The sequence below is a fragment of the Pleurodeles waltl genome, chromosome 5 (genome assembly GCF_031143425.1).
Source record: "Pleurodeles waltl isolate 20211129_DDA chromosome 5, aPleWal1.hap1.20221129, whole genome shotgun sequence".
Classification (NCBI taxonomy): Eukaryota; Metazoa; Chordata; class Amphibia; order Caudata; family Salamandridae; genus Pleurodeles; species Pleurodeles waltl.
Genome location: NC_090444.1, coordinates 115,909,319 through 115,931,683, shown reverse-complemented (window position 1 = coordinate 115,931,683; position 22,365 = coordinate 115,909,319). Strand labels below are relative to the sequence as shown.

Sequence of the window (22,365 nt, the reverse complement as noted above, 5' to 3'; positions counted from 1 at the left end):
AGAGAGAGTGGCAAAAACAATGAATTTACTGGTATTGTACACCAGTAAAGCTACATAAATGGGACCACAGGACATCAGACAAATGTTGGTATTGATGTGCCGAATCTGACTCTTAGGGCTGACCCAGAAAGTCATACATTTTGGGAAGAGGTACTGAACTCGACTGACAATATGTTCTTTACATGCCCATTCCTAGGTTCCAGGCTTAGATCTACTCCTAGGTCCCGCAAACAGACACACTTAACCTCTGCACTCACACAAGGATGAGCAAGTAACATTTGTTCTGTGTTCAGCTGTTACATACCTGCTTTGTGAGGCAAGGTGACAGTTGCGGCTGGTGACTGGGAAAACTGGCAGGGCGGGGGAATAAAACAAAAATAAAAAGTAAATAAAAAAAGTACCTGAACCTCACTGCCGATCTCTGCCGCATTCCAGGCACCCAGCCTGCCCTGCGGCCAATCATGGCGCTGCTCCAAGCAGCGTTACAATTGGCTGGAGCGCCCTGGCTCCAATGCAGACTGGGTGCCTGGGCTTGCTCTCTCCAACCTGGCAACACAGTGCCTGGTTGGAGAGAGCCCTTGCGTGCATGTATGTTTGGCCGGCCCAAGACAGCTGGCCAAACGTACAAAGGCACTGAGGGGAGTGCTGTGTGCACTCCCCTCAGTGCTCATCACCCCCATAGCCCCGGCACTTTAAAAATAAAACAATTGTTTAGTATTGTTTTATTTTTATAGGTTTGCAGCTCCTGCTGCTGGCAGAGGGGTGACGCTCCTCCACCATAGTGGAGAAGCCGCCCCTGCAAGGTGAGAGTCCAAGACTTTAGAGAGTTGTTGTGTAGATTGCGGGATATCTTGAATATGGAAAAACGAATCATGGTTCTAGAACTCAAACCCTGGGCATCATACATAGGTTATTTAGCAATCAAATTCAGAAAGTGTACATGTCCTCGATATAAAAATACAGAAAATCATTTCCTGGGATCGTTCCAAGCTGGATGGTGGTAGCAACAGACCAAGCCAACTAGTGAACAACAGGAATTGACCCAGAAGTGCATAGCATCAGTCACCCATGCATATATATAATAAACAATACATCTGGTTAGATGGACATGGGTAGGGGCGCAGGGGAAATTGGTAGTTGAATGTATTTCATGGTAGAAGGTTTATTTTTATTTTTTTTAATAAGAGCTGTGGCTCATCAGCTGCCCTCCGATGTAGGCAAGAGTGCGTGTTAACATGAAAAAGATTTGATCCATAAATGGATTAAAGTTATGATTATATTTTTGTTTCTCACTGTTGAGAGATATAACTGATGAACCCAGACAAGGGGCTTTTCTTCTTCTTTGAATTGCAAGTCACAAGTCTTTGTTTCCAATACAGTATGCTTAACATTGCTGGATTTAATAACAAAAAACACTCTTCGACCTGGTGGATAGGGTCTTGTATCCAAGATGGTAATTGTTGTTTTCCTGTGAGGCACAGGTTATGTTAATCTTTGGCTTTGAGAATTAGTTATTGTGCAATCAGATCCTACTTTGCTTCTCTCTCCTATTTGTGTAAAGGAATCGTATAGTCCCGATTGGGCTTTGTTGGCAAGAGAGACATTGTTGTTAAGGTACCTGCATCTTTATTCATTTTAGGTGGGCAGGCATTTGTATCAACTTTGTGTGATTAAATATCACTCAGTTCATCTCTTTGAGGAAAAGGTTAGCCTGATCTTTATCATAGATTTTTTAATGACTGAAAAGAGGTTTGAATGCATTTTAATGATGTTTTTAGGTAACCAACTGGTTGTATGGTAACCACATGAACTATATCAGTTAATATTTATTTGTTTGGTAAAAGGTGTGCTAGCTCATCTGGAGCAATTGGAGGCCATGGCCCATAAACTGGCAGTGAAACAAGAGGAAAAGAAGGCACAGCAACGGTCTCTTGCAGAAATGAGGGCAACAATCCTAAAGCTCAGAAAACAAAGAGATGAGCTCCAGGACAAACTGAAATTGGGTGAAGTCTCGGTAAGATTGTCCTTTTTAATGTGTTTTAATGAATAAATCACACTTAAAAGCAACAGCATTATTTTTTCTTGTTTCTTTATTAGCAATGATTTTCAAAAGGTGCTGTAGTAACTTACACTGAATCAAGCTAATTTTTTATTAACTCCTAAAGTATGCAGGTCTAAGATGGTTATGCTGAGATTCAAACCTGAGAGGTACAGATTGACCTTAGAGAGATTTAACTAATAGACCCATCTAAGTGGTTTTGTTTGATGAAGGGATGTGGACACTTTGATCCTTTGTTCTGCTGTCTGGGCAGAGTGCCCTTCTCTCCTATCCCCTCCACAGTCCCTTGTCCTTATGTAGGCTAGAAAACCTAATGTTTATTTTGTCCCTATCAGACGGATGTAGCAGGAAACTCTGTCTTCCCAGTTGTATTTGACCTCAAAAGGATAATGGTGTTAGTCGGCCTCGCAAACACTCACACATCTTTCTACATGCTACATATAGATCTCCTATGGGTTCAATCTGCCCATTTTCTTTTTTCAAGGCTAGAGTGAGAATTATAAGCTAAGATAATCCATTTGTATTTGTGAATGGACTGTCCTTTAAGGATTCTCTTGCTTTCTGCATGTGTCCACTTCCTAATCTAGGATGAGACAAATATCTAAATTGTGCTTTGAAACAATTGGTGGCTGCAGAATTAAAAATGTGCCATTTGCCATGGGTTGTTGGGTCTGGGTGGCTAGCACTTTTTGCTGATATCCAGGAGAGAGTGGGACAATCTTTTTCTGACCTATTCATCACTTTGTGCACTGGGCCTAAGCTTCATCTCACTGATGCTGCCCAACAAGGTGCAACAGGTGTTGGATTCTTTATGTAGGTATTCAGAGGGAACGTGACCTAGCAGTTCCAAATGGGCTCTCCCTTATGAGTCAGGCCTAAATTGATTTCCTATGATTGGCACATTCATGAACATAATGCCTGAAATGTGCTCAGAATGGATGATCTTTAATATTAAATTCAGACATTTATGTTCATCACTTTCTTTTCTGGTGGATCACATCTGATCTGAATGAAACATGCAGTCAGCTGAAGTGCTTCTGACTCAAAGATCATCTGTTCCCCTACCTTGGAATCATTTCATTTTTGTTGACCCATGGTTGGGATTAATCTAGTCCAATGATTGTGAGGTAGATGTTAGCTTGTCTGATTTGTGAACACCCTTGGGGTTTCTATTCCTGAAGTTCCCATTGTTTGTTTGTCTGTTCTTAGCACAGTGCAGGAATGAACTAGTGCACTTCATACTCCATCCTGTCTCCTCTATGAAACTTTGGTCATGCATTGTGTGCTGTAAGACGCCAGGGCATATCTCACCTAATACATTGCTAAGCATTGACCTTCTCATATGTAGTCCTCAGAGATAGGCCTTGAAATGATAATTGAGCATTGATAAATTCGAAGTGCATTGTAAGATGGATGAAATTTAGAGTTCCTAATGTTGCACTGAGCTTGAGAAAGTACAGCCTCCCAGTACTGGATGATTGTCATACAAGCATAACCAAAGGCCCATGCTTGACTTCAAGAACAAAGACCATATTCCTAGAAAAGCTTTACAATACTTCAGTTGTGAAAAACATGTAAATTATGACTTGCTGCTAGAAACATATTTTTTTTAACCTTTGGTGAATCCAGGAGCTTTTCCACTGTTTGTCCCCCCTATAGTGGTTCTTCTTGGGGCCTGAATCATAGAAATATCTCTTACCAGTGAGATGTTTCTACACTGCTTCCTGTTGCACATTTCTGGATAAACAGTCACATAAAGTCACTGGGACATATGGCACCAGAGCTAAGGAAGTATCTTTGGAAGTCTAAACTATGTACTGCTTCGAAATGTTTAGGACCGAAATGACTCCTTCCCATAAATGTTACTTAACGTTCCTTAGAATTATTATTTTTTTTTTTTTTTCAAGACACCTGGAATCTGAAGAGTGCCACTTTGTCACCCAACTCAATCCATCACTGTGATTGTTGAGTTAGACCTGAGATGAGTGTTGTGCCATATAGTTCTAGGTTATATAGGCCTGTCTTGGAAGAGCAAATAAGGTTGAATATGTCCCCACCTTCACATCTCGCTTACAAGCGTTCTGGTATTCTAACAAGTAATAAGCAGGCAGAGATTGTTTGGTGACTTGTAGGGGCTTTACTGGGGTTAGTCCAAAAGGTACTCAGTAGGCTATTACAGCGACCAAAAGCCCACAGGAACAAAATCAATTTGCAGGTTTGGGTCTGTACATTACAATACTAAATTTAATTTCAGCTATTTTATCTTGCCAAGTTTTGCTTTTCTAGATCCGATATAATTCCAGAACCGTTTCATACATTTTGTCATAGTGTGTGAATTTTCATTACATGTATATTTTGCAAACACTTTTCAGGTGCGATAATGCATTTTTTTTAATTTTTATAAACATTGCAGCAATTTGCACAATTTACGCAGGAAGAAGCAAGTAACCTTGCTATCGAACCCATTCAGCTAGCACAAAAGAGAGACCAAGTTGCTTTACAGTTAAAAGTGGCGAAAATGAAGAGCATGCTGGAGAGCTTTCACCTCACAGGTTAGAAATCCTTTGGTACAGCTCTAATTTATTGTGTAACATTATTACTGTGTCTGCTACAGACCTGAAGTGACAGTGACATCTTTTCTTTCAGGCAACACGCCACTCAATAAAAAAATCTCAGGATAAAAAATTGGAGAGTAAAAGCATTGAAGTGAAAATATTATGAAGCATACTGGCCACTTTCAGTTTAAAGATTGCACTCAAATTTAGGAAAGAAGTTGGGTTGTGAGTGAGGGTAGGGTAAACCTTTGGGGACAAGACAACATAAGATAAAAGCAAGGATGACACATTAGAAAAAAAAACATATGGTAGGATAAATATTAGGGTGAGTGAAACAGGTTACATATGAGATTACACTAGGGAATAGGAACAGCTAACGTTTAGGTGAAAAATTGTAAGATGATAGTTGAAATTAGGGGTAAGAAAGTACAAGCATTCTTCCCATTTAAATAAAAAAAGGGAAAAACTAGACTCTCCTCGAATAGCTTGATAAAAGGAGAATTCTAAATTACTGAAAAAAAACAAGAATTGAATCCTGATATTCATCACTAAATACAGCACACATGGAGACTGAAACAATACAACATTGGTTTGGGTCAAAGTGTATTCCCATAGTAAAGTTTATTAATGAGTATGATACCCCTCGTTGACTGACCAATCAGCTTCTCCATAGTTAGCTCCTCCTGCATTAGGCCACCTGTTTGTCAGCAAAAGCTCATTAGGAAAACTCAAAACCAGTCTCTTTCAGTATTTCTTAGTACTGTGAAATGCAGCTTCTTTTATGTTTACATGCAATCCTGTATAAATAAGGTGCACTGTTCCACTGAAGAACCGCAGGTCAGAAGGGCACTCTTAAAAGTAGAAGACAGAGCTCTCACAGACCCAGTGGGTGTCATGCTTCTTCATAGGGTCTGCTCCTTGTTAGGCTGGCGCTGCAATGTCCGACGGGCCCCTCAGGGGGGCTCTTTGCAAGAGATCTTTTGTGAAGAGGTGCCGTTGTATGTAGGGGTGGATTCAGACCTACGAGAAGAAGTGAGAAGCTGGAGACAAGAGATTAAAATTTATTTATACTTAACTTTGGGAGGCTGTGCACTGGACCAGATTAAAAATTTCTCCCTGACCTTCTCTATTCTTTCACATACATGCAGTCCTGTACTGCATGTTCCCCAGAGGCAACTGGAAGCTACCTGTTGATTGCACGTTTATTTTCTTGCGAAGACCCTAAATAAAGTAAATAATAAGGAATATAGGGCCAGATGTACAAGCCATTTTTCTGGTCACAAACAGCCTGATTCTGCGAATCAAGCCATTTGCGACTAGAAAAATGCTTTTTCAGATGTACAAAATGCAATTATGTTACCAAATTGCAATTTGCATTTTCATTTCGGCATTTAGAAGGGGTGTGTTTTGGGCATCACTTCAAATACATAATCGGTATGGTATGTATTACTGTTTTGCGGCTGAATTCCGGTTGCAAAACAGTAATACTTTACCACCATTTTAAAAGTGGTGGTAACCCATTCGCATATTGGAAGCAGTCCTTGTTCACTGTGTAGAAAATTATATGTTCAACCATTTGCAATAAAATTACACTGTCACCTAATACACATTAAAAAATTGGATACATTGAAACATTCTAAAAAAGGTATAACAGCCATAACATTCTTGTAATTTAAATCCAGTGACAACTAATGAACTATCAATAGTAGCATTAAAAGACAAGTATAATTAGTGCAAGTTCATAGATTATTCCACGGCTCCTGTTAATGTGACTGCAAATCAGTAGATGCAATCTTCTTTCAGTGGTAAACACACAGTCCTCCGTACAAAACCTGACCAGTTTCCTTGAAATAATAGTTCTGATATCTGCCCCATACCCAACTTCATAAACGTCCTCCATCTGATGTAAGGCAAACCAGATGGCAGGAAGATGATGGAGGCTATACCTGAGATACCATGATGCAGAGAATTTGTAATATTTTTAAATAAAACCGAGGACAACCATCCTAATGCATAGGCACACACAAAATATTAATCAGTAACAATGCCGCACTGCTGGAGAATTGTTTGCTGACCTAAACCAATGCTGCCACATCTAAAATATCTTGCAAGAAACCATAGCAGCTCAGTTGCTTGCATTCCTGAGCATTTAATCTGGCTACAATTAGCACCACACAGTTGTTGTATTTAGTGATACTAAATGCTTCAAATGAATCTAACAATTTTGAAACTTTTTTCAAAATTCTATAATTCATGTTTAATACAGAGCCATCTTCCCCATTGAGTACACATGTAAAGGAAACAAATCAAAGTCGTTACTACAATTTTAGGAGAGTTATTTCATGTGGTTCATACAATTAGTTCTGCCTTTTGAGCATGGACCCTGTACTGTTGTAGATCAATACATTTAAAAAATGAAAAGTGAAAAGAAACCTTACTACTTTTATAACTGGGAGACCTTTTTTTTTGTCCCTTTTTGTATGTTTATATGTTGCATTAAGGTAACAGAAGTTACTACTATGTAGTCGTTGTATACAATGAGGTGTGCAGCTCAAACTTTTGTGGAGTGTTTGCTCGAGGCAGGGGTCACCCTCCTCTCATACCGTGTCTTACATTGGACCCTCAGTTCTGAAGGCCCCCTTTTCCACCAGTCAAAACAACCCCATTCACTGTCAGACAGCTATGCTACATGGTGTCTCAGCACCATTTCTCTTAATGTACTTCAGGCTGTTCCATCATCTTTTCCTCATCTTCAGATTCCATTAATGGTGCACCTGAGTTAGGGACAGCACTCTTGAGACTCTTCTGTCTTTTTGCATGTAGAGCTGCACTCTCCAGGCCCGTTCATTTTAACGATTAGTGAGTAGTGTCTGTGGCTGATTTCAAGGCTGTTATGCAGTTTCTACTTTGGCAATAGGACTGTTTGTTTAGTACGGCAAAACAACAAAGTGTGAGAGAATGAGTCTATCCATACAGTTAGTAACTGCTGGTCTAACTGCTCTCTTGCTCGCAGTACCTCACGTAAACCTCCATACACTCTTGGGTAAAAGATGATTATGGCAACCTGAATATGACACTCTGACTCCCCAGGGAAGCAGTGGAAACAGATCTTACCCCTTTCTTGTTGTTACTCATGCATGCCATGGCGAAACAAGATGTGAAACATGTTTTCAATACATTTGTTAAAACAATTGCAATCTGGCATTTAAAGAGTGAGCTGCGATAATTAGGCAGATGAAACACAGCAAGGTAATCAGCATTAGAAACATGGTAAATAAGATAAACAATCCAACCATGATGTATGTGGTTCAAGATGTACTAGAGGTTCCTACCTAAGCCTATGTCTGTGCTGAGAGCATAGGAGGTGTACCTTTCTTCCTGACACGATTATAGGGATTAGCCCCCTGAATCCCAGACATGGAGATGGTATCTGTATCGGCCTGTGGTGTAGATGACAATCCAGTAGGGGGGCTGGTAGATCTATCTAGCCATTACAGGGTTTCTCAAAACCTAAGAACTTACATTGGAGTGTTACAGGGAAAGTGAAACAAAAAAAACAGAAAAACACCTACCTCCAACAATGTGCTCTATAAATAGTCACACATTAAACATAGCAAAAACAACTTTCAATAATAAGTTATCTCTCATTTCCTTTTTTTATATCAATTTCAAAATATATATTAATGTTTACTAAATAATTATACTAAAACTATATATTTATATAGGTTGACTGCTAAACTCTCCCAACAAAAGAAAATACACACACACTTTACTTGCATACCACTCAAACCTCACCTATCAAACTTGGACACAACCAACAATAAATCCATATAGAACCAACTTTGTACAGCCCTTATTCGATTGACGAAATTTAGTGTAACACTACATATGACAATTACAATGTGGATACATCAGATGCACATTATTGTAAAGGGTAGGGCGTCTGTTCCTATCTATAATCACTTTGTCTAAGTGTTCTATATCCATCATAGTACATAAACATATCCCATAAACACATATAGATTGGTTTCGCTAGGTGTCTGTACAGTTGAAGCACAGGGGTTTTGGTGTAAGGTGGTCTGCCGACCACACACGTTCTTCAGGGCACTTGCAGATGAAACAAGCAAATATTAAAACCAGAGGAACAGGAGAGGGTCAACCCTTAACAATTCACTAAAAATACAGAGCACGCAATCACAAAAATGTCTCCGAGTACCTGTAAATACCTCGAAGTACAAGACCTAGTGACTCTAGACACCTAAGACTACGCATACTCACCGTTCCCATTCTCTCAAAACCCATCACCACAATGTGCAACCCATTCACAACAAAATATTATAGTCACCAAAATAGGACTCACTATCAGTCGTGTTCATGCAACAACACTAAAGGATTGCCTATTGTGAACCATCACCAGTTTGAACCATGCTACTATACCCCATCACCTCTATTGTGCTTATTAGTGTCTCTAGCTGGAAAAAAATGACACCACTGAAAATAAATATGCATGTCATATGTAACACCTGTAGGGTGCTTATAGAAGGGCCCAAGAGATTGGTATCCAGGCCCCAATAAGGCATCCAGTAGGGGGTATTGAAAACCAAGTACAAAGGAACAAATAAAATAAAATACAGGGGGGTGAGAATGTTTAAAGCATCATCAATAATGATAGAAGGTAGTCTTAACATATAGGGGGTTACCTAGATACTCCAACCTCATCTATGCTTTAAACGCTACAGATATCCCCATATGGCTGCTTGCAAGAAAATATCGTAGAATCCAACAAAAGTGATGCCTCACTCTCCAATAAAGTAGTTCACAGACTAAAAGGCAAAGAATAATCCAGTGTAGATTGATACCACCCTGGGATGCTGAAAAGCGACCTGCTTACTTAGGAAGATTTGTGGAAGCTTGATAAAATACTTATTTTTATCTCTACAGAATTCAAAACGGCTTCAAAAGCAACCTGCAGCTGCAAGTCACAAAAACAAAATGCCAAACCTTTGTCAGGAACGCCGTCCTCTATTTGCACACAGGTCCATCCCACGAATTAACTGGAGCCAATTAAAATAAACCACGTGCGATCCCAGTGCCTGAAGGGACCTGATAGGAGAAACGCATAAGCTTTCACCTCTCAGTGGATCCGGACTTTACCGGTGGCCTTACTAGACATACGGGCTATATTCTAAAATGAAGAAAGAGAGAAAGGCCCCAATTTTCAAAAAATGCACAGTCCTTTACAGGACCAAATGTTCTAAGTTTTACCCATTCGTCACCCCAAACGGGGTTTCGCAACAAAAAATGCACCTCATCCGTATATTACCATCTTACCAGATGTACAAGGGCGGAGCCATAATCATCAACCATAAAACATGAAAGAAAGCAAAAATAAAAATACTATTAAAAAATTGTTCACAATTAGTACTGATGGGCAGTATACACAAAGGAAACAATTGAAATTTAACGTATACTAAGAGGTAACATTGCTCTTTTGAGTATATCAGGCTCCTAGTGTGAAGCAGTAAGCAATCGTCCACCAGGAAGAACAGTCAAGAGGGGAGGGGAAGAGGAAGAGTTCCAAGTAAAAAATAATCTACGGCAAGGACCTGTCTGCAAAATGAGGTATGAAATATAATTATAAAAACCTCAAAGTTGATAGCCATGATAGAATGCCCCCATGGGCAAAGTAGATAGAGGACAGTTGAGATCGAATCACAGGTTGAGAAGAAGACTAACCCCCTCGAGATGAAACATATATTGAAATGACAAACTGAATAGCAAAACCGACAGAAAATATAAAGATAAGGAATAAAGAGAACTTATAAAATTACACAGAAGAAAAACAAATAGAAAAAAAGGTTGCCCTGGATGCATATTTGCTGATCCCCTTGTATGTCATTACAAATCATTCTCCCAATGGCTCCCTGTCATTTAGGCCCTTTTTAACAGTGTTAGATCCAAAGACCTCCTTCTTTTTCTTGTATGTATTGTTGTCCTTATGTTTAGAACTGATTATTTTCTCAAAAATGGGCCTCCTGAGTTCTCTTTCTACATGACCCTATTCCATGCAATGATCTACTATGGGTGCTGATAGTTTCTTATTGCGGATGGCTGGTTTATGTTTGCTAAGTATGATCCTGAACTCACTACTTTAAGGCAGGCATTGTCCGTATGGGCCTAAGGGTCTAAAATGGGCCAGGCCCGCTCTTTGAGATACAGGAGGTTCTAGAAAAATGGTCTCTCATTTTGAACCGATGTTTGAGATACTGGATGATCCTTATAGATATTTAAAGTGGAATCCTTTGATGGATGTCGATAGGTGACTGGCAAGAGTACAGAAGGAAATGGTGGGTACAAATTCCTTTATCAAAACAAACACCAAGCTGCAGTAAACATAGTACTAGAGAAGAGAGGTGGCCAAATGAAACCCATTGACTTGACACACCTCGCACACAAAACCACATAAAGCCAATTCATAATATCACTTTTAGACTCTTCAGCGCTTTGCTCAGAACTAACTATATGAACAACTTAGTTATGCACTATTCCTTCCGTTTCTTTTAAACGTTCGTACAAATACAAGATGCCATGGAATTTACTTCTGCAAAATCACACTGTGAGTGAAAAAGTGGTAGCCTCCTTACTACCAAATTATGCATGTAGAAAATTAAAAACATAAACACCACACTGGCACCTATTTGATGTCTTACAATAGCTAGGGTAAGCCAAGAAAATCCCCACAATAACCACCAGGAAGATGCTCATTGACCTGAATGGTGAATGTTCTCTAATGTAGTCTTCAGGAGGACGTGAGTTTGTATTCCAGAAAAGCAGATCCCTACTTTCCTCCTCCCATGTTTGGTACTAGTAAGAGCTACTAGTTACTGTGCATAGATTTAGTATTTTGCATTATATAAAAACAAATTGTTACTATTAAACATTAAGGGGGTCATTTTGAGTTTCGCGGTTCTATGACCGCTGTGTTGGCGGTTGTACCGCCAACAGGCTGGTGGAGACGACCATGGCGGTTTTCACAACAGAATATTGCCAACTCACTGTCTGCATGGCCAATGCGGTCAGGCTGCCACGGACGACAGAAGGCACCTTCAGGCCGGCAGAGACCATGTTTCTGCCTGACAGATTATGAAGTTGCACACCGCTAAGGTTTCCGCTACGGTCGCACCGCCACGGAAACCCTGGCGGAAACCAGCATTATAAATGGAGACAATTCACCTTCACTGCCACATAATGCCAAGGTTGCGACGCACACACAACATACACATCCGGTATGGTTGGCGATAGCGACACCTAGACGTACTCTAACACTGACACGCACATTCATACACAGCCACATACACACACGCACAGATTCAGTGCCCACACCACGGCCAACACACACTTCCAAAACACACAGCCGCAGACACACCGCACCGGCACTCTCAAACACAACACCAGCAGAGTACAAAACTACACAACAACCGCAACACCTCATACGGACCCTCAACACTCCATACACCCCCACCAGACATTACAAACACAATGTAACAACACCATTGTACCAATACACACAATCACACAGCCATACAACGATGCAAACATCACACCACCCAGCAGTTCTGACATAACAATCACTACACACACACACACACACAGTACACAAGGGCACACCACACGCCAAATAACAAATGCCAACACTATCAATACACACAATATCAACATAAATGAATGTCCCAAACACATACATGCCCAGCACACCATACCCAGCCATCACTGCGGGGCAAATGCAAAGCACACGCCCACACAAGCAGCCCAGACACTACTGGTAGCACTACCACCACACACAAAACGCACTTGCACACAAGAAAGCAGGAAAGACCATAACAGCCATGAAGAATGAAAGGCAGGGCAAATGTGTAACGTTGGGACTAAAAAGTGATCAGCCCAGCTGTATGTATAAAAATATATATGGGTGTGACTTGGGGGAGTGGTGGGGGGCTGGGAACACTTAGGAGGGGTCCACTTCTTGGCGGGGGAGGGGGCCTGGGTAGTAGCAGGGGAGGACTTGGAGGTGGTAGGGCTGGACTTGGGGAGGGAAACTGATCTCTTAGGGGTTACATGGGATGGGTGAGGAGTAGGGGGAAAAGGACAACTCAGAGAGGAAAAACATCTTTGACACATGGGGACGGTCATGGCAAAAGGGTTTGGAAGTGGAGGGAGAGGTAGTGCTTGTAGGAGGTGTCGGTGGATGTTTTGGGTGCATGTGTGTGCAAGAAATGCTTGTGTGTGCTGCGTGTCTGTTGGGTGGGTGAGTGTGGGCGTTTGTGTCTTGGAAGGTGGGTGGAGGAGCTGGTGTGTCTGTGGTTGTGTCTGCGGATGTGGTGACTGGGGTGGATGACTGCGGGTCTGCTGTTGTGCTGAATATGGGGGGATAGGAGTCGTGGCTGTATCAGGGGATGTTGGGGTGGTGTCTGCAGGTGTGTCCGGTGTAGTGTCTGTGAAGGTGGGGGGTTGCAGGGGAGTCTGTGCAGGTAGTGGGTGTTGGTGTGTCTGCAGGTAGGTGGTGTTTGTGTACATGCCAGTGGTGGGTCTTGTGGTGCTTGTGTGTGTCTGTGGAACCCTTGGGTGTTGAGGTGGATGCATGCTTGTCGGTCTGTGTGCTCTGGCTGGGACAGGGAAGCGGGTTGTGGGATTGGGAAGAGGAAGATGGAGGGGGACTGAAGATAAAGGGTGACTGGCTGCCGTCAGTGCGGAGGCCAGAGCCTGAAAGGATCTCTTTAGGCCAGCCAGTGCCCTGTGAATGCCCTCCAGGAATGCATTGCTCTGTTAGACTTGAGTTGCAAATCCCTGGATGGCATTCACCATGGTCGACTGACCTACAGAGATGGACCTCAGGAGGTTAATAACCTCCTCACTGAGGGCAGCAGGGCTGACTGGGGCGGGGGCAGAGGTACCTGCGGTTAAGGAAACCACCCTCCTGGGTGAGTGGGCATGGGCAACTTGATGTGGAGCTACAGGGAGGGCGTGGTAGTAAAGGCGATGGTGGACAAAGATGGTGCTGGGGTGTCCCAGATGGTTCCGCCATCGCCAGGTAGTGTCCACTGGAGGAGGATTCCGAAGATGATGCGGAAGATCCGGTCTCCTCCATGGCACTTCCCTTGCCCACTGGGTCCCTCGCTGGTCGTAGCACTCCGGGTCCCATGGCCAGCAGCATCCTCACTCATCTGTGCCTCGTCTCCTTCGCCTCGTGATGCACGGAAATAGAGAGAGAATGAGGGAGAGACAGAGAGGAAGAGAAAGGGTTAAACATGCACAACTGTAGGTAAACCTCTCCAGGTTAGGTTATCTGTATTGGCATTACACATATCCTACATCATGTCACAAGATGTTACAGCTGTCCCCCCCCCCCCCCTTTGTCATCCCTCATAGATTCCAAGTAAGTTAGCACGACTGGAGTAATCCAGTTGAACACCTGTAAAGCCATGTCAGCATGCTACTCATGGCAGAAGTAGGTATATCAAGCATATTCCAAATTATATCTCTCCATACTCCTATCACCTATTGGAAGAGCAGGTGACTGATCACAACACATCATGCAACACCTGATCAGTCCGTCACAGTTAGCCCTTGATAGTGTAGACTACCATATTCACAGTACACACAGCAGCTGCCATACAGATCACATGGCTCGTTGACCCCATACATATATGGCAACATGGGTACCTGAACCGATGAAGCCAGAACAAGTGGGACTCCCATTTAGGTCACAACTGATGTGTAGAATACATGTCTGGAGTACAGGCATGGCATGACATTCACAGAGGAATAGCTGCTGACATAAAACACAGATACTCCACATCAGTGCATAAATGCATGTGCAGCTACAATGGCCTACATAGCACACATGATGCATCCATTGGCAATCACTGAGTGCAGTGATTGCTAGTGGCAATCACTGCACTCAGGCAGCCACAATTGACATCATGGGCCACCTACCATTCCACCTGACGTGCAGTTACAGTTCCAGGACTTGACAACATGAGTTAACCAACATCACTAACACCATACCTGACATGTGATTACCTGTACTTAACTCCAGACCACACAAATTGCACACGGAAATGACATGTCCTCATGATGTACACATGGACCTACACGACTGCCAGTGTATATACAACAAATGCAGTACAACAAATACCTGCTTTAGAAATAGTGGAACAACAAAATCATTACTTCATGATCACATAAGTGATGCAATACCTAATCCTCACCAGACTGAACACATCAGATAGGCCAAAGATAGCAAAGATTGTCCCACTTCATATGTTGTGTTCCCAATTAACCATTGAGACATGATGTGGGCAGCATATAACCAAGTTTTCTAATTAATTGGTAGGGCATTGCCACACATAGCATTGACATAGCATATTGTAAAAGGCTATTTCTGCCAAGGCACTTACCTCCTCTAGAACCAACCCATTGGGACAGAGATGGAGTGCCCACATGTCAATCACATGGAAAAGCATGATGAGTCTAAATGCACAAATCGGACACCCAAAGTAGAATGTCCCTTCGTTGCTGCCTTCACATACACCGTAGAATGGAGATGAGTGGACATTGGGGGTACAACAATAAACACAGATATGTACTGTCCTACACTGGCCATATCTGTAGTGTAGATGAGATGGCAGCCTCACATGGAGTCCATACCTGTACCAGTACTAGTAATGTTTGGATCCTGTACCAAATAAGTGAGTCACCCAGTTGATACAACAGGTGATTAACACAGAAGGGAGTGGTCAGACACTAATGCTCATAAGCAGATGGATGGACCAGGTTTAAGTCAATGGTTATGGTGAAACACCAGCTCACATCCATAGGAATGGCAGGATGGGGCAACACGTGGCACTGACGTTTGAGCATCTCCACATGCAGTCTGAATGGTGTCTTTATACAGGAGTCCTAAACTTACACAAAGCTAATCATGATGCCAGATCCACATCTCATACATTGGCAAGGTGGCATCAACTGATTCCCACTACTCTACAAACATTTGTCTCCTACTACATTGTCACAGAAGCTACAGTGAGACAGCAACCACCATACAAACAGAGCCAAGTACCAGGAAACAGTCAGTACCTACCCCCTTGTGGCTGCTGTGCTGCCCTCAAACTCCCATCCACCTCCGGGTAGGCTACCACCAAAATGCAGGCCATTAGGGGGTCAGTGTCTGATGGGCACCCATCCCTCATTGGGAGGACATACCCAGCCGGGCCTCCGCAGTCTTCTGCGCCCAGTGTCTCAGGTCCTCCCACCCCTTCAGACAATGGGTGCTCCACTGGCTCTGGACCCCCAGGGTCCGCACTTGCTTGGCGATGGCACTCCAGATCCCCTTCTTCTTATGGACGTTTACCTTAATGGATGACACAGAAAAAAGGAGGAAGTCATGGTCACATGCCCCATACCAACAGGAGTTGACATTACTGCAAGTGAGCACACATACTCATCCTTTCAGCACACACGCCTGTACGGTATGCCTCATGCATGCATCTGCTCCAACTACAGTTCACATGGCCGACTCACTGTGTCACACAAAACCAAGCACACATGGCTGGGCCATTGGACTTACCTGTTCCTCTGGTGCCCCATATAGCAGTCCATACAGGGTTAGGGCCTCCTCCACAAGCTTCTTCAGCTCTTCCTGTGTGACGGCAGGGGGCCTATCACCTGTAGGACGTGGCATGATGGCTCCCAGAGGCAGTACACAGCAGCTTACGTAGTGGAGGGCTTGCTAGCAACAGTGTCGGGAGTCAAGTGAGCAAGACTGCAGAAAATGGCGGTCACAGCTGCCACGTACAGGACCGTCATTTCCATTGGCCCCAGTACGCCATAGGCATCAGTGTTAACCTATGACAAGTTGCACAGCGGTTGCGACCGCCATGACGACTTCCTCCAGCGGACTTAGGTCACTTCCAACTGTCCATAACAGTAGGGCAGGCGCCTGCCATTTTGGGCACATGTACTCGACGCATGTGCCTAAATTAGTGCGTCAGACACCTAATCGTCCAGATGTCTGTGTCACCCAATGTTGTGTCTTCATGGTTGTGCTACATAATAGGCCAATCATGTGATTATGACATGTTGAGCCTGTATATATGATAGCTACTCTGAGGTATATAGGCGTCAGATACCTATAGGTTGATTTATCTACATGTGTGGGATCAGTGCAGGACTGCACAGTAACCCGCACTTTTTCTAATACATATGTGTCATATGTCCTATCCGACTTACATTTCAGCCAGTGTGCTGCAATGACTGTGTATGATGTGCATTTCTATGGTCTGTAATGTTCATGTCAGCACTGCTATGCATCCCCTACACGTTAGGTGTCTGCTACTATACCATGTGCTAGGGACGTGGGCCTACTGCATGTCTTATTGTACATTCTTTCCTCTCAACATAGATATCCTGCCATTTGGGAAATGAGACAATCACCAGTGTACCGTCCACTGGTAGACCTCGCAACCATGGAGATCAGGCATGTCATCCAGACCTATCGTCTGACTCACCAGACCATCATGGATCTATGTAGACAGTTGGAGCCAGATGTGATGCCAGGCAATCGCAATCCCTATTGCATACCTCCCATCATTCAAGTATTTTCAGTGCTACACTTCCTGGCCACAGGGCCATTCCAGAATACTGTTGGCGTAACAGCAGGGATGTCTTAGCCCATGTTCAGTCTGGTACTGAGGGATATACTGTGTGCTTTCTTGAAACACCTGGACAGCTACATCAGGTTTCCCTAAAGAGCGGATATGAAGGCTGACTTTTATCAGATGGGACAGTTCCTCATATGGTAGGGGCCATTGATGACACCCATGTATCCCTGGTCCCTCCCAGTGTCAATGAACAGGTGTATAGGAACAGGAAGAACTACCTTTGTATCAACGTGCAGATGGTGTGTCTGGCAGACCATTACATCTCCCAAGTGACAGCCAAGTTTGCTGGATCAGTGCATGACTCCTACATTATGTGGAACAGCAATGTCAAACACATGATTGCATGACTACACACTGAGAGGACCTGGCTCGTTGGTAAGTATGCACTGTAATGTTTTTTTTTTAATGTAATGTGACCTGTCATCACAATCTGCCCACTCTATGAACCTTCAATTTAAATAGTTCTACCATTGTGTTCACAGGTAACTCTAGCTATCCAAACCCTCCTTGGTTGTTGAAACCTGTGAGGTACCCAGCCACTCAAGGGGAACTCCGTTTTAATGAGGTCCTTGGGAGGACAAGGTGTGTAATCAAACAAACTTTCGGCCTCCTGAAGGCAAGATTCAGGTGCCAGGACCTATCTGGAGGTGCCCTCCTCTACTTGCCCCACAAGGTTTGCCAAATCATCATTGCCTGCAGCATGCTCCACAATCTAGCCCTGAGGCGTCTGATACAATTGCTAGCTGATGACCGTGAGGCCGCTGTACCTGTGGCTGCACATGGTGATATGGAAAGTCATGAAGAGCCAGAGGAAGAAGGAGCAGCTTACTGTAGGACTGAGCTCATCAATCAGTACTTCCAGTGGCATACAGGTATGTGAGGTGGGCCTTTTCAAGTCTTGCCTGTGCACAATCAGAGGTGGATAGCTGACATTACACCTCCTGACCTTTTAGCATTTGTGATGTAGTAATGTTGTCCAATGCCTATGTGTGAGTTGTGGAAGAATATAGATCGAATATACGGTGTACAGTATTAGTGGTTGTCCTCCAACATGTGTTGTAGCAACTGATTTTAACATTCACTTATCTCAGGGACTGACCAGTTTTGAGCTTTATTTCCTGCATTCTCCTATTCCCATATCCTCCCACCCACTGGATGTTGATTTCATCTGTGGGTCTGCCACCTAATGCTTGAGGTATACATTGTCAGTGATGATTGTACAGTTCTGAGAGAAGTACATGACTGATAGCCAGTTAAATGGATCTTGTGAAGGGCCTGAGCCTGGTGCTGTATAGGTCCAATCAGGGTGCCAATGAATTTGAGTTATATTACAATAGGCATGCTGTCAATTACCTATGTATGTGCTTACTGTGTCCTCATGCCTTCCATCCTGATGTTACTCCCCCTCCTTTAGACCTGGGGCCACTAGCCTTTCAGGATTAGGGTAAGAGACCTCCTTATTCCCTTTTATACGTACGTCTCACGCTGATATTGCATGACTTTGTGTTTGCTATGTCACTTCCCTGTGTTCGTTCTGTGGATTGCTGTGTATCACTGATACGTATAATGTACTATCAATTTTGTCTCTTTTAGGCCCCCATAGGGTAGCTTCCCGAAGGTAGGCCCTCTATTTCTACAACATCTGAACTCCTCCTATTGGAGTAGCCTCTTTTTCTTGCTTCTGTACAAACTCTGCATGTGAACCTCATTTGTTTAACACAATATGGTAGCTTCCTTACTTCTCACATTCTGCTGTCATGCTACACAGACAACCTGAAAAACCTGTCGAAAGTGCCATATCCTGTATGGCCACTCTTCCTTTTCCCCATGCAGCCATCCACAGCATGGGAGGTTCTCTTAAAGCTTACTTATAGATGTGATGATAGCCTGTCACGATGCATGAGTAGAGGGTCAGCAAACACACAGTTGAGGTGAAAGCTAAAACAGGCATAATTCTTTTTGTACCCCACACGTGCTGTATTTCATTACATGAGGGCAACAAAGATTGTTAATTGCAATTTGTTTTTGTAAATGCTGAAAATCTTTATTTATATTAAAACAAATTAATCTCTGTCACCCATTGAATCATCTTCCAACTCTGCATTGGACAAAATTAATCAGCCTTTCATGGACAGCTCCCTAAAGAAAAGGTCTTCAACCTGCAGCAGATTGAAGATAGGTGGGTGGTTTTGAAGAAACCCGTTGTGCTTGTTAAAGGTTTAGGGATGTGAAAAATGTAAAATGTATCCAGTCGAGTAAATAAACTAGAACCTTAGGTTACGACATTGGAGAAGAAAATGGGAGAAATGGAAAAGAGAATTCTGCGTAATCTAGAGGAGCGTGTAAGGGGTGACATTCTAACCTTCTTAAAATCCTTTATTCCATCTCTGGTAGGCCTCACAGCTGTATCACATGTCAATCTCCAAAGAGCTCATCGACTTGGAAAGAACTAACTGTTACACAACAAACAGGGAAAACCTAGAGAAGTTATTATTGAAATACACTGAACTTCTGCAAGTTGTCCAAGCGACAAAAATAAAAAAACAAAACGGCAGAACAGGTCTAGTAATAGGTTCTTCATAGCTCAACATTTTGCTTCGGCCACTGCGGATCACAAAAATAAATTTCACATTTGTGAGGTCTATTTTAAAACATTTAAATATATGATGTGGGATTGTTTTCCCATGTTTCTTTAAAACCACCTACAGTGGGAAAACGTATTCATTTGCAGACCTAAACTGCCTTTAAAAATATCTCTGAAAATGATGGATGGAAGAAATGGACACATCACAGGCCGGCGTAAATTAGCTTTAGTTATGTGTAGTTTAGTGCCTTCATCTAGATTGTTGATTGTGGATGGCTATCTTCATGATGTCAACAGTCTTAGTTAATTTATTTGTGTTTTTTCAATTCTGGGTCTATACCCTTGAGTTGCTTTACTGCCCCTTTTATCTATCCCTATGTGCTCTGTCTTTGTTTTCGTGTCTTTTCCTTCAGCTTCTTAGGATCCCTTATTATGACTTCATTGTCTTTTTGATTCTCACTTAAGTCAAAATCTGTACTATCATTACTTTGTTCAATTTGTATATGTTTTGGCTGTTTTTTCTTTTTTATGTACATTACTAGGCGATGGCCCAATGCAGATACATATATTCTTCCATTGCTACTGTTTACTGCTTATTGCTTACTGCTTGCTGTTTACTGTTTACTGTTTATTGCTACTGTTTACCTTGAAATGTAAAGGGTCTAATTAACCCAATAAACTACAGAAGGTTTTAACACCTTTTTCCCAACAGGATGAATCAATAGTACTTCTGTAAGAGTTTCACTGTAATGGCATTGAATCTCATAAACTAAAGAAGCAATGGGTGGGTATTTTCTCTTTATGCGCCAGCTATTAATCACAAAGGTAGTGTGGCAATTTTTTTCACGTGTCCATAGATATTGAAATAATATCACAACAGCTTGACTGATCTTTGATGGTTCCTCTTAGTTTCCCTTTTTATCAAAGTTTATTTAACCGTCTTAAACCTGTGCAAGTCATACACAATGATCCGGCTTTCTTGAATCATATTAAATTAACAAGCATTGGCAATGCCAGTAGGTCTCAGCAATGGGCGACCTCTTGCCTTTCGCAATTTCGTGTGGGTGGTGAACAGGAGGACGTGGTGGTGAATGGGAGGGCGGGTAGGGGTGTCTGCTGCAATGCTGAGGTCGAAGCACTAATGGGGCAGAGCGGCAACTAGACCGTGCATGTATTTGGGCCCCAAAGATAGTCGCACTGTGATAGTAAGTGCTCTCGGGTCACAGAGAAGCCAAGGAAAGAGTTGTAAAATCCAGACATAAAGGAGGGAAGGTAGGGCTGGGGGTGAGATGAAACAGTGGTGGGTGGGGGGTGAAGAAGAAAGGACTAGGTAGGTGGCAGGGAAAAGAAGCAACACTTCTTTGCTGGCGCACTGCATAATAATAAGAAATGAGCAGAAAGGCAGAAACGGGAAAAAACAAGCAGAAAACAAGCAGAAAGGCACAAACGGGGCAAGAAATGAGCAAAAAGGCACAACCCGAGGGAAAGAAATTAGCAGAAAAGCGCAAATGGAGAGCAAGAATTGAGGCTTAAACAAGCATAAAGTCAGAAACAGAGGGCAAGATACGAGCAGAAAGGCAGAACGGAGGTCCAGAAACAAGCAGAAAGGCACAAACAGAGGGCAAGAAACAAGCAGAAAGGCAAAAACAGAGGGCACGAAATGAGCAGAAAACGAGCAGAAAGGCTCAAACAGGGCAAAAAACGAGAAGAGAGCATACACACCAACATTTTCGAAGAGAAAAGCAGGCGATTTCTAGAAAAAAAAATCGGGAGAATGTATTTCCCCCATTGACTTCTATTAGGGTACTGTTATGAAAGGGATTTGCAAGTCTGCTGCTGCAGGATAGAATATTAGATATGCAACTGTACGTTCTTTTCCTTATCTGTCAGGAGCATGGAGAACATGCTATGGCAGGCAGAGAGAACGTGGTTTAAGTGCTGTGCGCTAGCCTGCAAGAGCAGGTTACTGGCAGTGCATATCCCAAGTTACACAAAACCAGGCACTATTGGCTGAAGCCTATAGAGAAATCAGGCTTTTGCATGCAGGAATTGGGAGGCAGATCACTGGCCTTGAAATCGGTAGTCTCCCACCTGAATTTGGAGGGGTATCATGCATGAGAAAGGCAGAAACAGAATTCAGGAAATTAGCAGAAAGGCAGAAATGGAGATCGAGAAACTAGCATTAAGGCAGAAACAGAGGGCAAGAAATGAGTATAAAAGGAGCAGAAAGGCACAGACAAGGCAAGAAATGAGCAGAAGGGCAGAAACTGCAACAAAAATCGAGAAGCAAGGCACAAACAGAAGGCAAGAAACAAGCAGAGAGAGACACAAAAAAGAAAGCCGCCATATCAAAAACTGAGTGACAGGAACAATAGGGCTCCTAATGTGTGGCAGGACTGGTCACCCATTGAAAACAAAATAAAAGTAGTCCAGAAAACAACAATGGCT

General features: G+C 42.8%; 1 protein-coding gene across 3 annotated transcripts in view; it reads left to right on the top strand.

The window, feature by feature from the left end:
- The window catches only part of CENPO (centromere protein O), a 91,942-nt gene that overhangs the window by 6,122 nt on the left and 63,455 nt on the right, over positions 1–22,365 (top strand). For all 3 annotated transcript variants that reach the window (XM_069233759.1, XM_069233757.1, XM_069233758.1), the window contains 2 exons: positions 1,845–2,014; positions 4,473–4,611. In XM_069233759.1, coding sequence (XP_069089860.1) covers positions 1,845–2,014; positions 4,473–4,611 — 309 coding nt within the window. The remainder of the gene's footprint in view (positions 1–1,844; positions 2,015–4,472; positions 4,612–22,365) is intronic.